Source organism: Pieris brassicae, chromosome 1, assembly GCF_905147105.1.
Source record: "Pieris brassicae chromosome 1, ilPieBrab1.1, whole genome shotgun sequence".
NCBI classification, from domain to species: Eukaryota; Metazoa; Arthropoda; class Insecta; order Lepidoptera; family Pieridae; genus Pieris; species Pieris brassicae.
In genome coordinates this window covers 22205829-22222163 of record NC_059665.1, presented here as the reverse complement: position 1 = coordinate 22222163, position 16335 = coordinate 22205829, and the positions used below count along the sequence as shown (strand labels likewise).

General features: G+C 32.9%; 1 protein-coding gene across 2 annotated transcripts in view; it reads right to left on the bottom strand.

Moving 5' to 3' along the window:
* Positions 1-16218, bottom strand: part of LOC123716398 (alpha-(1,6)-fucosyltransferase) — a 37063-nt gene extending 20845 nt beyond the window's left edge. The window contains exons 1-5 of one of the 2 annotated variants that reach the window (XM_045672131.1): positions 16047-16218; positions 9143-9303; positions 4755-4877; positions 3102-3314; positions 2538-2703 (exon numbers count right to left, since the gene is read on the bottom strand). In XM_045672131.1, coding sequence (XP_045528087.1) covers positions 2538-2703; positions 3102-3314; positions 4755-4877; positions 9143-9276 — 636 coding nt within the window. In that variant the 5' untranslated portion in view covers positions 9277-9303; positions 16047-16218. The remainder of the gene's footprint in view (positions 1-2537; positions 2704-3101; positions 3315-4754; positions 4878-9142; positions 9304-16046) is intronic. The other variant, XM_045672138.1, reaches the window with a different exon arrangement.
* Positions 16219-16335: the final 117 nt, after the last annotated feature.

The window sequence follows — 16335 nt, the reverse complement described above, 5'->3', positions numbered from 1 at the left end:
TTTAAACACAAGGAAAAGCAAGGTACACACCCACCACACAGACACAGAAACTGAACATCGTCCTGTCCATTTTATAAAAAAAATATTTAACACAGAGTTATGTTCACCATAACTTAACAACATTTACTTCACAACTTAGAACCAGGCTTCATTTCAGGCCAAAACAACTGGCATTTATTTTATTTATTAACACTTCGTTACATTACCATATTTAAAAAAATTGAACATAATTAAATCAAAAGGATAGGAAGGCGGCCTTATCGCTTTGGAGCGATCTCTTCCAGGCAACCGCTGTGAGTAAAGGAAAAAAAAATGTATTAAATTACATAGGATAGGCAAGTAGTGCAAAAATACATGTTATACACAGTTATTAAGACAAAACTAAACAGGAACAAAAAAACAAACTAGACTAAAAGATGATACATTAAAAATAGAAAGTCAAAAGTAAAAACACATAAATCACGATAATTTAAGATAAGTCTCACGTCAGTCAGTTAGTAGTTAGTAAGAAAGTTGGGGATACGAATTCCTCCTAAATTGTAAGCTTTTTGCATTATTTTATTTTATAATATTAATTTTTATATTATATTTATAACGCAGTGTAAGATTCAAATGTAATAAATGAAACTTACGTACTACGTAACAATTAATCGTAGTTAACTTCATGTGTTAATAAAAACTCTTATCGGTCTTGATAACGTTAAACCAGGCGGTTAAATATTGTTTTAGAGTTATCACTGTAATTGAGATTTTAATTGGATGATGTATTTGTAAACTTAGATACAATAAATCTTCTAAATATATTTAAGTTGTCCGATTTAAAAACAAAATGTTTATTGTGTAAGCACAAACATATACAGTTATATCCCAGAAATTATTGGAGCCAAGGGCACATAAAATCCTGTATTTTATTCTCAGGACATCTTGTTGAAAAACCCAGAGTTACAGTTCTATAATGTTTAGAATAGTACAACCTTTGTAGGTTCGAACGTCGGCTATGCACTGTACTGATGTGATGTGTGCCCATATAAACCTCGCTAGTACGTTGATGGAAAACATCGTGATGAAAGTAGCATGCCTTAGCACCAAAATGTAGACAGTGTCAGGCACAGAAGACTGATCACCTTGCCTATTACAATAAACAAATGCTCACGAAACATATACAGAAATCTGCAACCCCCAAGGGTTGTAGCCACACGTGTTTTTTTTTAAATCAACAAACGAATATAGTTTTTAGCTGGAGGGGTTTTCTAATCCTTTGAGAATTATCAAAAAAAAGAGCGACCTCGAATTGGTATACAATAATAGTTAAAGACTATTTTTCTGATACTGTTAGGGCCATACCTCGCCGAGATGCCATGGCGACGTGGCCAGCGACGTTACCATGGTTACGTCTGGCATCGCTGCGTCGCCAATGCTTTCAGTTCTGTCTCGACAGTCAGAAATGAACGTGGAAATGACTGCACTGTTATTATATTATTACCAGCGTCGCAAAAAGATCAAAGGAAAAAAAGGATAAAATATGGGTAAATCCGTTTGCATCCAAACCGAAGCCAACGCGGTGTTTTTCTAAAACTCTATGAAGATTTGATAAAATACACTGAAAAATGTTCAATTATCTGAAAAAATCACAAACATCATTTGATGAATTATTGAGCTTATTTCGGAAGCGCGGCAACTGGTTGGCGATGTCGCTGGCCACGTTGGCATGGCATATCGATGAGGTACGGCTCTTACTGTATGTGTTAAACAATTTGCAATTGCTGTATTTTTATCTAGTCTTCTGTATCATGCCTGCTGTTGTACTTTTTTTTACTTTTTACAATAAATTAACTCAAAAGAACTTTATTCATATAGGTAAGCAAGTAAACGTCAATGGAAAAGATGTTAAATTTACATTTACTATCAGTTCGCAAGTCAAGAGCGTTGAACGGTCAAGAAACTCTGCCACTCTTTTTAATCTCTCTCACTTTGCAAGGCAGAGCAGAGAGAAGAGAAAATCAATCCCAAGGATTAGTATCATTTAAGTAATTAATTTATAAAAAAAATTATTAGCGCATTTTTGCATTAGTATATATTTTCTCACGTAAGTAAATGTCCTTAATCTATATATATATATATATATATATATAAATATGGATCCCTTGGTCACGGCATCACGCGTGAACGGCTAGACCGATGTCGCTAATTGTTTTTTTTTGTTGTGTCTGTTATTGTCAGGAGAAGGTTCTGATCAAAGAAAAAAATAAGAAAATTGCGCGGAAAATCAGAAAATTTCAGAATACTTAACCATACCACCACTGATAATAGGGTAATCATTAAAATTAATGCTTCGATCGGAGTTATTATATTATTAAAAAACATATAAAATAATTACAGTCGCTAATTGTTTTCATAATTAATTGTTATATGTTGCTGTATATCATAAAGCATTTTTGGTTAATCATACCAATTCGAAATCAATACAAAAACAGGACGTCTGTCGGGACCGCTGGTGAAAAATAAATATATGAAACCTAAGACTAATAAACACTTACCTTATTCAAGTTGCATATAACTTTTCTAGCGTCCCTACAATTACTCGGATTTTGAAGGTACTTAAGCCTTTTTTGCACCAGGTCACTGACATTGGCAGCTTCCTGTTGCCTCCAATCCTGGTATCCATCTAACTCTGGGAGCTTCTGTTGGTCTGACAGTATAAAGCTGCAATATAAATATATGGTAATTTTTTTTGGTCCTTCGATCCGAAATTTATATTTCACAAGATTTAAAATGTGTTTATTAAATATTAATAATGTCTCTCTGGGAGAAATTTCCCTGTTTACTTTTAAATTTATAACAATTTATTATTATTACAACATAATCTATTGTGTTTCACAACCCTTTTTGTGCATTGCCCCACCGTAGCCTTTCTGAAATTCTTATGTAACATACATATTTTTTTAATATTAAAAAAATATATCACTTAAGAAACTTTAATGATAGGTTTTATGATAAAAATACTTGGAAATAGTTAACGAAACACAGTCAGTAAATTTTTAAATATATATAATAAAACTGAAATTCAACTAACTGAAAAAGAAAATATACTCAATCCTCACCTTTTTCTATGTTCAATTTGGTCCAAAATTTCAGGCAACTTCTCTGCTTTAATATCACCTTTCTTAAGTTTCGTCAGCTCATGGTTGATAAAATACCACATTTCCTTCGTATTTGAAAACACCCTCCTCCTGAGATTCTCATATTCCTCTGAAGGTCCTCCCACGGAATCGAAAAGCGAACCCGTGTCTATATCTTTGAGATTGGGATTCAGACTGAAAAACAAGATACGTTTGAAACTGGCCGAAGCTCGAAACGACCTTATTGACAACTTTAAACCCCAATTAATACATGATTCTAAACTAAACATTATTGTGATAATTAAACGAGATATAATCTTTGTTATTATTTCATAATATAACATTTTTACGAGAGTTTACGAGACATTTTTTATAAAAATTCAATAACACAACCTAACAATTCAATAAATATATTCATGCTTGCTGAGACGCACTAACCATAATCACTCATCGTAGATTTGATTTTATATAAGTATGTGTTGCTTGAATAACAAACAATAAATATGTATTGATCCTTCACTATAACTTCTGGTTGACTCTAATTAAAAACACAAAACAATATAAATTCTTCGATACAAAAAAAACACACACAAAGTCACCTCTAAGTTGTGCCTAATTTCATTTTGATTCAACCATGCCGAGTATAATGGTGACAAAAATTTAATTAAAGTACATTTTGGCCGAGAGCTGTTACTAGCAATTTTATATTTTATGAGTTTAAATAAAAAGAACTTGGCGTTTAATTTAATATTGTTCCGCAAAACATTGTATCGTCCGGTTCATCAAACGCAAACTTCGACTATACGTGTGTTTCACTAGTCACTAGACCTGGCGTAGGAAGACGCGCAGATGAAAACATGTATATTGCTAGCCCAATGCGCGCTCTTAAGATAAACAGAAGTATATAGTGAAAATGATTGTATAGTATTTAATTTTTATAACATTTTGACAAAATGGCGTACAAATTTACTGCATTCTTAGACTGCTTTGCTAGTATTTAATCTTCAAACAGATACTAGTAGAGTCAAAACTATTGCGATAAAAATGATATACTAGATCGATTATCAAAGACAAATTATAAATTGACGATAATTTAACTTAACAAATTAATAACGCGTGATATCAGCTCCCTCTTATCTTTAAAATGAAATCAAATTCTCAGGTCCTTATGTACATGTTACGCTCCACCAATAGGTGCTTTTTGGAAATTCCATCTCAAAGCTAATCTGTCTTAGGCAATCCGTTTGATCTCCGCCATTTAGTTGTGGAATAGGCTGGCAGACTCCATACGATTGGCTACCTCCCTAGCATCTTTTAAAACTCTTCTACATAAACATTTCTTAACCACATCCTATCCAACTCAATCGTGACTTTTGTAATTCTTGTATGTAAGATCCGTGAGATGAGCTTTTTAGTTTATTTTATTATTTTTTTAAGATTTGGTTATGACTCATCATATTTATTTTTTTAGTTCTTTACCTTACTAGGGTTGCCTGGAAGAGATCGCTTGTTAGCGATAAGGCCGCCCGTTGCAACCCATATATTTTTTATGCATTATGTTATTTATTTTGATATAAATATAACGTATGTAACGAAGTGTAAATAAATAAATAAAAATACCTTAAAACTACTCACCCTACGGATTTCTTAACCTGAGAAATAAGTTTATTGTGCTGAATTTTGAGAGATTCTAATTGCATCGACACCGTTCTTAATCTATTTTGGAACTCCGAAACATCTTCTGTGCCTCCTTCGCATCTGAAAAGGAAGTTCAATTACAGGTTTCTTAAGGACTTCCGCGCTACTACTATATGGAACCAGATCCCCAATGAAGTATTGGCCTATATTTGAGTGGGCAGCTGGTTCCACAAGCGGTGGTGCGCGTCAAAAATTGCCTTGAAAAACGCTCAGTCGTGGAACGGCGGATGTCGAGGTGATACGGGTGGAATTTTGTATTCTGCCTCGACGTCTGATGATGAAACTCAGCTGCAGGTATCAATCCGAACAACTCCTCTGAACACTCTCCACGGTAAATGCGGTAGAAGATGCAGAGTGACCCCACATCTCTACGCAACGCCAAAGGATCGAGCCGCTCGGAGAGGGATTGGTCATCGACGATTCGAACCGCTCTTCGTTGAACACGGTCAAGTGGAAGGAGCTAGAACTGGGGAGCTCCCGAGTTGTAAGCGGTGGCCCGGGTTAAAGTACCGTAAGCAAGGCATGCTGAGCACACCAAGCCTTTTGGAGGCTAATTTAGCCTTTCCCTCCAATTGACCGCGAAACTGAACGTCGTTCGATATGTCAATGCCAAGTATTCCGATGCTGGCTGTGGCTTTAAGAAGAGTGTCTTTGAAAAGAGGAGTAGCGACAAAGCATGTCTTTTACGCGGAAAACGCGCAAACTTGTGTCTTCTTCGTGTGAGTGTTCACAGGAGAGACTCCTGTCCGTTTGTCCCGTTTTTTAAAAATGTTTTTTTTTTTGTGAAACTTGTAACCGCTTGTGATCCTCATTATACAGTAATCTATCTCGTCTACCGCGTTGTAGGAGTATTCTAGCAAAACCCATTTTTTAAACAATTCAAAAACTAGGTACATATGAATTAAGTTATTTAGTTTATTTTTATAATAACCCCATTGAAACAGGTGTAAAAGTATACAAAACTAATTATGGACTTATAAATTTCACACTACAGAAAAAAACTTGAGATATCACCGCGTCATACGGGGGTTCACTGTAAACAGGGAAACGAAATCTGAATATCTATTTAAAATTCTCATGTCGCAATACTGGTAACTAAACTTATCCGAAACAGTTGAACCGATGCTTGTATATGTTCCACAGATTTGACTAAACTTAAACTATTTCTGTTACAGTGATAGGGGTCACCCAATGTCTTTTCAGTCAGCTAGTAAATATATAATGTCATCGATATGCTGAAAGCTTTTTAATATATGTATACATTGTTAAGGAAATCTAGAAACAGAACTTTCATATGCCCCAATGGTTTCGGAATTAAAATGGTATTTAAATTTATTTTAGTATTAAAGGCATTCTAACTCAAATTTGAAAACATCGGTGGAGTCGAATCACGGCTCCTCCACCTTAAAACATCTCCAATTTTTGAAGTGAAACTTCTTTATCGGCGCTGTAAAAAAAATTACCGTCACATTTTTCGGTTACGCGTCACATTGTTCCGTTACACGCAATGTTTTTCTTGTCCCTACCACGGTTGATTCGAAGAGATTCAAAGTCATTAATAACAAAAAATATAATAACGATAACAATGATAGCAATAATTCTATTACAATTAATGAATTTCTGTAATAATCTTAATAGTAATAAGGTAAAATGAAATAATTGTATTATTTGTATTCATGTCTATGATAATAAGAGCCTTTTGTTAAACTTTATCTTATTTAACGTTATTTAACCAATTTCTGTAAAGTTGCATATAGTAAAACATTTTTCGAAAAATAAGGTCATGAAAAAGTTTCACTGCTTACGTGTGTACACTAGTCTTCAATATAGTAATATTAAGACGACATATGCCTTTGGACCACATTAGTTTATTATTTAAACTAATAAAATTACATACATCATGTAAAGACTATTATCTTATTTCCCATCAGGTCCTAGTGATCATTAGGTTAGAGCCAAAAATGTATACCTTCTATCATCACACAAATCATGATGATTTAATTAATTTCTTTGGGGTAAAGAGCACGCAAATGATTGCATGGTACACCACTGCTGAGAGATGAAAATACGAAGAAAATTGGATCTGTTTTAAGGTCGAGACGTGAAATTTACCAAAACTTCTTAAGACCGAGAAACGTTTCTTCAAATGTAAAAATAAAATTTAAAATCTTATGTCTAGAAATAATTGTTTCCAAGTAATGTATACGGTTTCCACATTAATTGTATCGAAAGGATTTTTCGCAGACTATTCAAATGCAAAACACGATGACATAAGCTACAGATATCATAGGATACATCTAAGTTTAAAAACGCACTCGCCAAATACCAAGAAAAAAGTAATTAAAAAATTGTAAATTTGTCGCATCACAGCTCCAAGTTTTTTTCTAAATACTTTCACACAATGCTGTACCATGCAATAATGTGCGCGTGCCCATTACCCCCATATAAATTAATTAAAACATCATGATTTATGAAATTAATGAAAAAAGATACAAATTTTTGCCTTAACCCTAACTTAAGCACCCTAACAAACGGGATTTAGAATCGAAAATGTTAATTGTAATACACTGGGAACTGAGACAATATAATTAACATGATGTATGTAATATTATCAGATTTAAGGGGATTTAAGGTAATACCTACAAGTCGTGAAGAACGATAGAAAAATAAAAATACACACGTAACAAGTGAAACTTTTTTATGACCTTATTTTTCGAAAAATGTTCTACTATATGCAACTTTACAGAAATTGGTTAAATAAAGTTTAACAAAAGGCTTTTATTATCATAGACATGAATACAAATAATACAATTATTTCATTTTACCTTATTACTATTAAGATTATTACAGAAATTCATTAATTGTAATAGAATTATTGCTATCATTGTAATCGTTATTATATTTTTTTGTTATTAATGACTTTGAATCTCTTGCATTGCGTGTAACGGAACAATGTGACGCGTAACCGAAAAATGTGACGGTAATTTTTTTACAGCGCCGATAAAGAAGTTTCACTTCAAAAATTGGAGCTGTTTTAAGGTGGAGGAGCCGTGATTCGACTCCACCGATGTTTTCAAATTTGAGTTAGAATGCCTTTAATACTAAAATAAATTTAAATACCATTTTAATTCCGAAACCATTGGGGCATATGAAAGTTCTGTTTCTAGATTTCCTTAACAATGTATACATATATTAAAAAGCTTTCAGCATATCGATGACATTATATATTTACTAGCTGACTGAAAAGACATGGGGTGACTACATTATTCTACCAAAAGGGCAGTGTTGGCCTAGTGACTTAAGCGTGCCACCCTCATCACTAAACTGTCCTGCTGTGTGAATAGAGTTTTCATTCTATAGATATTAGCACTTGCAGGCAAACATCGTGAGGAAACTTGTATCAAATACAAATGATGACAGATATCTTGTTGTATAAAATAAAAAAAACAATTGAGGGTTGTAGCGCTGGATTATGATTATTATATTGCAAATGTAGATATGATTTTGAGATATTTATAGACACAAAACTGATTATTATTATTAAACTCCAACACTGTCATATATAGGTCAAACAGATAACATAGTTTTATAATTTGCTATTACCAAAAAAAATATCTCTCACATTTCAACAAGAAACTTTAATTAATATCATATCATTAGTATTATGCCTTTAACATAGGAATTAAGCAATTGAACCAATTACCTCTATCCTAAAATTCAACAAAATCGTAAACAATTTTTTATTATGAATTTTTCCAGCTAAGTAAACTATACTTCCGACTTTATATAGGAGCTTTCTAGCGAAGTAGGTACAAACACCTTGAAGGCCAAACCAATATTAATTAGAACTATTGTATTACAGACAGGTGTTTAAAATATATATATATTCAAGTAATAATACTCTCGGTTATATAGTATCAAGACCTGATCTCTAGTAGAAGGTAATTAAACCAGCTACTCCCTTTTAGGCCTGTATCTGTTTCGTGATTATATCTTTTCTCTGATAGGCAAGTAGGTGATCAGCCTTCTGTGACTGTATTTTAAGTGCCTGTCGATGATGATGTTGTGACGATGTTTTCCTTCAATGTACAAAACTCGCTCAAGCGCTCATGAGGGGATGAGTCGCACGCTGAAGCCATACAGCACTCTCTAGTAGAACTAAACCTACATATTGTATCCTACAGGAGGCACCGGCAGTCATCCTTACAATTAAAATTCATATGTTTGCAGAAAATAAGTCACAGGGGATACCATAGGTAGAGATTTATCATCAATACCTTAATACGTATAATGCATACTAATAGCAAGTACGTAATAAACCTTACCTCAGTGGCGATATAACGAGATACGTAACAGCGATCCATATCAGCAGCAGCACAACCGCGAATCGCTTCCATCTAGACATGTACATCATAACATATCCATTGACGGTGGGCCCGCTACCGAACGGCTTCATCATGAACGCAGACGGCACATATTTGACTATCTGAAACAAAGATTTAGTTAAAAATATATATATTTATACATATATTAAAAAATTAGTTTGGTTTGAAAAATCGATTTCAAACTTCAAGAGCTGGGTTGAGTTTATTGGATGTCCAATGACACTGGTGATTGGTACTCACAATGGGGTCATATTCTCCCATAATCTAAAGACTTAATTACAAAGGTTACACCTGAACTCCGACACAGTCTACAATTTTGAACGTATATTCACCACAGATGTCGAAAAAGTAAAGATCGTATCTACAAATATTACACGTCGTTGAAAATGTTGGAGAAAATCTTTAAAAAAAAAAACTCGGTCAACTTGAGGTTTAAATGTGCACAAAAATTGTGTTTGATAGCTATATCTCAAAATGAAGGCAGATTCATAACAACCATTTAACAACCTACATAAAATTTCATGCACGATTTCGAACCAATTCGACTAAGGGTCCCACAATAAAAAGCGTACCAATTCTTAACCCGTAACGCACTTGCGAGCCTTCTGGCAATGTAAGTGTCCATGGGCAGCGGTATCACTTAACATCAGGTGATCCACCTGCCCATATGCCTCATATTACAAAAAAATCGTTTAATTTTGTTCCCTGGTGTAATCTATACAAATATTATAAAGAGGTTAAGTTTGCAAGTTTGTAGGAATAGTCTCTGGTTCTGAACCGATTATGATAATACTTTTACCCATAGATAGCCAGTTTACTTGTGAGGCTTTAAATTAACCCAAAAAAGACTATTTCGTGGTAGTAGGATTGCATACAATCGATAAAAATGATAGGTAGGATTTGCATAGTTGGAAGAAAAAGGTCGAACGAAAATGCTCCTTACAAACTCCTTACCGATGAGAGATATATAATTGTCTTCTAAAGAGTGGTTGTAGAGCTTCGTAATGCCACCAAACAGCGACACAATATCCTATCATTCACCGCCGCGATAAACTTAAAAACACTGCACGGAATTTATTGAGGTCTTCACCAACATCTAGAATTATTCATGAGGTCACTTTTCAAGATTTACGGGTCATTGTTGCTCATCCGAAGCCTAATAACTAGGGAGCTGGCGAGAATTTAAGAATGAATATAATTTTCTCTTATTTCGTAATGATATTTATATTAAAAAAATCCACTTCAAGAATTAAGGTTTCTACTGTGGTTTATTTGATTATCTATCAACAATCGACAATTCTTCAAATTTTTTCATTTCGACAAGGTTTCAAAACATCACCCTTAAAGGCTGACACGGGCCCAATGATTTAGAATACTTGTTTCTTTCAAATTTTTAAGGGGGTGTCAATTGACAACACAGCATTACCGTGGTCGCAGACGCGGTCCTTAATATTCCTATTGTATAATTATCGATAAATAAGTCACAGAAGCAAATCATATAGTCTATGTTTTGCTCGTCAGCTATAAGTTCACCACTTCTCGCTAGAAAACAGGGCGGTAGAAAATATTCTAATATCTTCTGGCCTACTCATCTATTATTCATTTTTGAATGATGACATGAGAACTTAAGAACTCACAGCGCTTGCACATGCAACTTCCTCACCATCGCGTAGCCAGCAATATCGCAGTCCAGCAATATAAGTCCCTTTTCAAGGTCAAAATAACTTCATTCATATAACGCGTGAAACATAGTGTAATGGTTGCAGCTGCTTACAAACGTTGTGTAATAGAAAAAAACTTGGCGATTAAAAAGAGTTGCGGAGAGTTCATTGGCAGTTCTTCTCTTCCGTTCTACGTCCTTGATTTGAGAACTGGCAGTAAATGTATATTTCTTGTTTTTGACGTTCATAAGTGTACATTGTGTTACGGTCTATATGAATAAATGATTTTTGACTTTTGAAATTCAATTTTGAAAAAGTTAAATTAATTGTAAATTTAAATTTACTACCAGTTCGTAAGTCAGAGGCGTAGAGCGGGCAATACCTGACAAGAAACTTTCCGCGACACTTTTTAATCCCAACGTTTTGAGTCATATAATTGTTTGAACAATCATATCAATGATCGTCAAATTTATAAAAATGCTTTAAAAGTTTGGAATTTATTCAATAATAAATCTCTAATTACGCTTGGGATCTCGTTGTAATAACGAATACAATTTCCATACATTAGTTTTTACAACACATATAATACATTTCTTGATATGCATCTTTTTTGAAAACCTGTTGTGGAATCTGTGGTAACGGTAAAATTTAGAATTTAACTAAACTATTGACTTCCTTCAACATATTTAAAAAATATGATGGAAAACTACGATTAATGAAAAGAGGCTTACAGATGGATGATGAAACAAAATGTGTCACATAGCAAACGTCGTAACGACGACCTATCCAAAGATCCATACCGGGTACAGGTGGCTTATGAAAATTATATATGGCATTCCTCGGAGAAGGTATAGACCTAGAGGGTTCCTACTAAATCTGTATATAATAATTGAAAAGATCTAACACATTTGTATTTATTATTTTTGTATAAATCTACTGTACGTGTGTATGTCACTGAACTGCTCTTAAACGGCTGGACCGATTTGATTGAATTTTGTATGCGTTTAGGTGTCACCCTAGATGGTTTAGATTCACAAATCAGTTCGGCAGATGGCGCTGCTTTCAGGTTATTTATCTATACAGCAAATAAACAGCTGGTGTGTATATAAATCTTCTGTGTATATGTTCGTAATTAAACTCCTAAATGGCTGGACATATTTTGATGAATTTTTTTTGTGTACATTCTTGATTGTGATTTTATTATTAGATATTTGTTTGTATGAAAGTCGGATCTGCAAGTCAATTATGAAATATTAAGTAACGCATTGTAGTTACTTTAACTGTTATAAGAATATAATATTTTATCTATTCAGCTGCGCCGGGGCTTTGTTTCGCCTCAATATGTTTTTCTTACTTAGCCTACCTACCAACATATGTAACATTTTGATATGTTATACACAAAGACTGTTGGTTTTTATGGAATAAGAACCTAAGTGCTAAAAACAATTATTATATGTATTTCCCAATTTATCTCTACAAAAAAAAAAGTTTTTTAATTTAACAAGTATACAATTTATCAAATCAGAAATAAATGATTACAAACACATAGTGTCTTCATTAGCTCAATTACACCAAGTGATTTTTGAAGAACTGAATCAAGAATAACAATTAAAAACATCCAAAATCGTCTTAGAATTTTCTCATCATCTGAGATCATCAAATGCATTCAATTAATTTCCCAATATCCCTGACTCTTGTGGTGCGGGACCTTATTTTATACACCTATGCTTCACAAATATATATATATAAAGAAATTTACTTACATATGTTATATAAATTAAGGAACATTTTCGTTCGAATACTTTTTCTCGGGCTCGCCGTCTCGCCTTCGCTAAGCTTTTGTTGCAATGAATGCCGAATTTCACTATATTACTGGAGAAATCTTCCAGTTACGAACTGAAGCTTCTTAATATTTCACAAACGTATCCGTTCGTCACGTATGTGACGGATCTAACTTTAAGCTAAACTTATGATCATAACGAACGTTACGTAAAAGTAAACCAGCTATCTATACACATACATTCGATCATGTCAAATTTATTAATATGATTAAATTTTCTTTCTAGAGCAGTGTTGGCCTAGTGACTACAGTGTGCGATTCTCGTCCATGAGGTCGTAGGTTCGATCCATGGCTGTGCACCAATGGGCTTTCTTTCTATGTGCGCATTTAACATTCGCTCAAACCTTGAAGGAAAACATCATGAGGAAACTGGCTTTGTTAGACCCAAAAAGTCGACGGCGTGCGTCAGGCACACAACTACTTGCCTATTAGATGAACAAATTATCATGAAACAAACAAAAATCAGAGGCCCAGACCTAAAAAAATTGTAGCGCCTTTTTTTTTAATTTTTTTTTCCAGTTCAAATAATAGTATCGAAGATATTTTACACCAAACACTGTCACGAGTAAAGATAGTGGAAATATTACAAAGAATCCCGCAGCTTACATTACGCTCTGACGCAAACGTGGATAACAATTGCTTTTATGTCTAGAGGAAAAATGCCTCGAGAATTTTTCAACCCTTCGGCATTTAAAAATAGATCAGACTGAAAAGTTTTATAAAAAAAAACAAAGCGAAAAAGTTTTCAATGTCCAAAGCAGACGCTGCTTCAACTATGTGCTCCATTTTAATCTGCGAAAGGCTGGTTTAACAGCCTACGACGCGATTTTCTTAAATTTTTTTCATGAATCAAAATTTTTAGTATGGAATAGTGGGCAAACGGACAGAAAGCTCAGTTGATGTTTAACCGACGCCGGGCCCATGGACACTCTCAATGCCTGATGGCTGAAGAAGAATTGTTACGCTCTTTTCTTGAATGACTCGATGTCGTATTGGTTCAGAAATACTTGAATTTCATTTAATTATGGTCGATAGGTTAAAAATATTTTTTTTAGTTACTTTTCATTTAAACACATTTATGTTTCGATCATCCCATTTATTCCTAGGTATGCTTTTATTGCTACCTTTTTTTTTGTGTGCTTTTTGGCAAAGGCCTCCCACAAATACCGTCATTTCTGTCTGCACTGTGCCACTCTGTGACCGGCTGTATTCTTAATCTGGTCTATCTTCATAATTTTCAACCTTTTTTGCTTTACCGTAATTTAGACACCAGACACCAGTTAAATACCTTGATACTCCACCTCTTGCCATGTGCCCCACCCATTTCTAATTAAATTATTTTCATAGTGACAGCTGCTAACTTGTTTCTAAGTTTGAGATCCATGAGTTAGGTCGGGTAGTAGACAAGTATTGGAAAGCTTTAGTTTCGATATTTAATAATCTTGTTAAGTTTCTTATTTTGTATGACTGTTCTATAATTATGTTTCATTTCAATAGATCACGTGACGGTGTAAACATTGACACATTAATTATATAGTTCAATCAATGACATTAATACAAATATGATGATAGTAACAACAACATACAGAAGAATAGTGCCTCTATCTTTTACTATGGCAAAAAATCGTAATCGTGTCGTACAGTGTGAATAAATAGTAATGCGACTGCAGTGCGGTGTCGTTGTGGAGACACGTCTTTTCACATACGACCCACTTGTCTCATAATAGAACGTAAAACAACGTAGCTTAGCCTAACTCTATTTAAAAAACGAGGTAACAATTCGCTTTATATACATAATAAATAAAGTATGTTTAAAAGAGATTTATGACGCTTTTGACATATGGAAGTCTTTGTCTATGATGCACTTAACTTGATTAATGACTTTATCAATTCTCGACAAGTTTTTCAATTCTAAATAGAGTAACAGGCTTCATAGTCCAATAACAAAATTAAAAATAACTCTAAGTCAAAAACTTTCTGTTAATATATTTTTAAATTTAAGAAAATCTTTATAATAAGGGTAAAAGATTAATTAATGACAATATTTTCAGAATTCTTATCAATTATTTTCTCTTGTTGAGGAGAACTCTTTCTCTTCTGAGCCATAGTTCCTTGTTTGTTGAGTGCTTAAAAGCCATATAGTAAAGCAAAGACAATAAAATATTTGAAACTGCAAGATAATTAGGCCAACCCAATAAATTAAGTTACTTTGGTTATACCCTAAATATATAGAGATTAAATAGCAAAGAAAACTAATGAATATTTTCAATATTTGAATATTTCATGACTTTGTTTGCATGGAAAAATGTGTAATTTAAACATCTAAAATCTATAAAAGCAACAATATAAGAAAAATGCAATTTCAAGTTATAATTATACAAGAAAAAAAATGTTTTACATCTAAGTGTACATTTTCCAATATTCTATGTTTAAATTGTAGTTTGTAATACTCACTATAACTATTGGATCACAGATAGATAGACCGATCATAATAATACATTCTAGAATGTTTTTCAATTTAAAACTTTAAATTCTATTAATAATGTTAAATCATTGTTGAAATTTATTTTAGTGCATTTTATTCATAAAAGTTACGCCAGATGTGATATTGACACAATGAGATTACATTTAAAGGCTTAGCTAAATTATCACTGATAAATAAGGCCCAAGAACTTTTTACTATTATTATTTGTTGCATTAAAAATATCTTATCAAAGACTATGAATTTACTATCTTCTTAGGAAAATAAATTATATGTTAGATATAACATTTACAAATATAAATAGGATGTGGACCACAAACTATTAAATTAATGATTTTTCTTTTTACATAGCTTCTATCTAATCAATTTTATCATGAATTAAACCTAGCACTACACTACTGCACAGCATCCTCCTAAGGATGTGAAGGCAGATGATCCCAGGCAGGCATTATAACAGACTAATGCTAAGCTAAGACAAATAAAAATCACATTCTTCCATCATTAATTATATACAAATTTTGAACATTGGAAATTCTAAAAGTAAATGGACACACTGAACAAACTATTGCATTTGATTTAAAAACCCGAAAATTAGATTAATAATATGAAAACTTAAAATTATGTACAACTGTATAGCATGTAATTCTTAACTCTATATTAGATTGGCTAGATGTCCGGATATTCGCAATCAAACTAAACTATATTCTACTTAGATTTTCAACCAAGATATTGAAGATATGAAACACAATTTTATAGCTACGAACGGTAGTTTTAATCAAAATAAAAGAAAGACAAATAGATAGTATATATATTTTAAACTAAGAACGGCTTACATTAAATTTAGATAAATGAATTACTTACCAGTAATAATTAAAATGAATTACACTGCACAAACACTAGTAACATATAGTTTTGTAGACATTTACTTGTTATTTTAGTTATGTATTTGATATTCCTTATATCATTTGAATATAATTGATAAGTCACAAATCACAACTATTTAGCATTTTCAAATTAATGTTAGAGACGTGCATCACACAATTTTGTTAAAATAAAATTGAAATACGAAGTCAGAACTAGAAGTCAATTTTCAATCTATGTATACTGTCAGCAATATATTATTCATTAACTGTGGTTAGAATTTACAAGT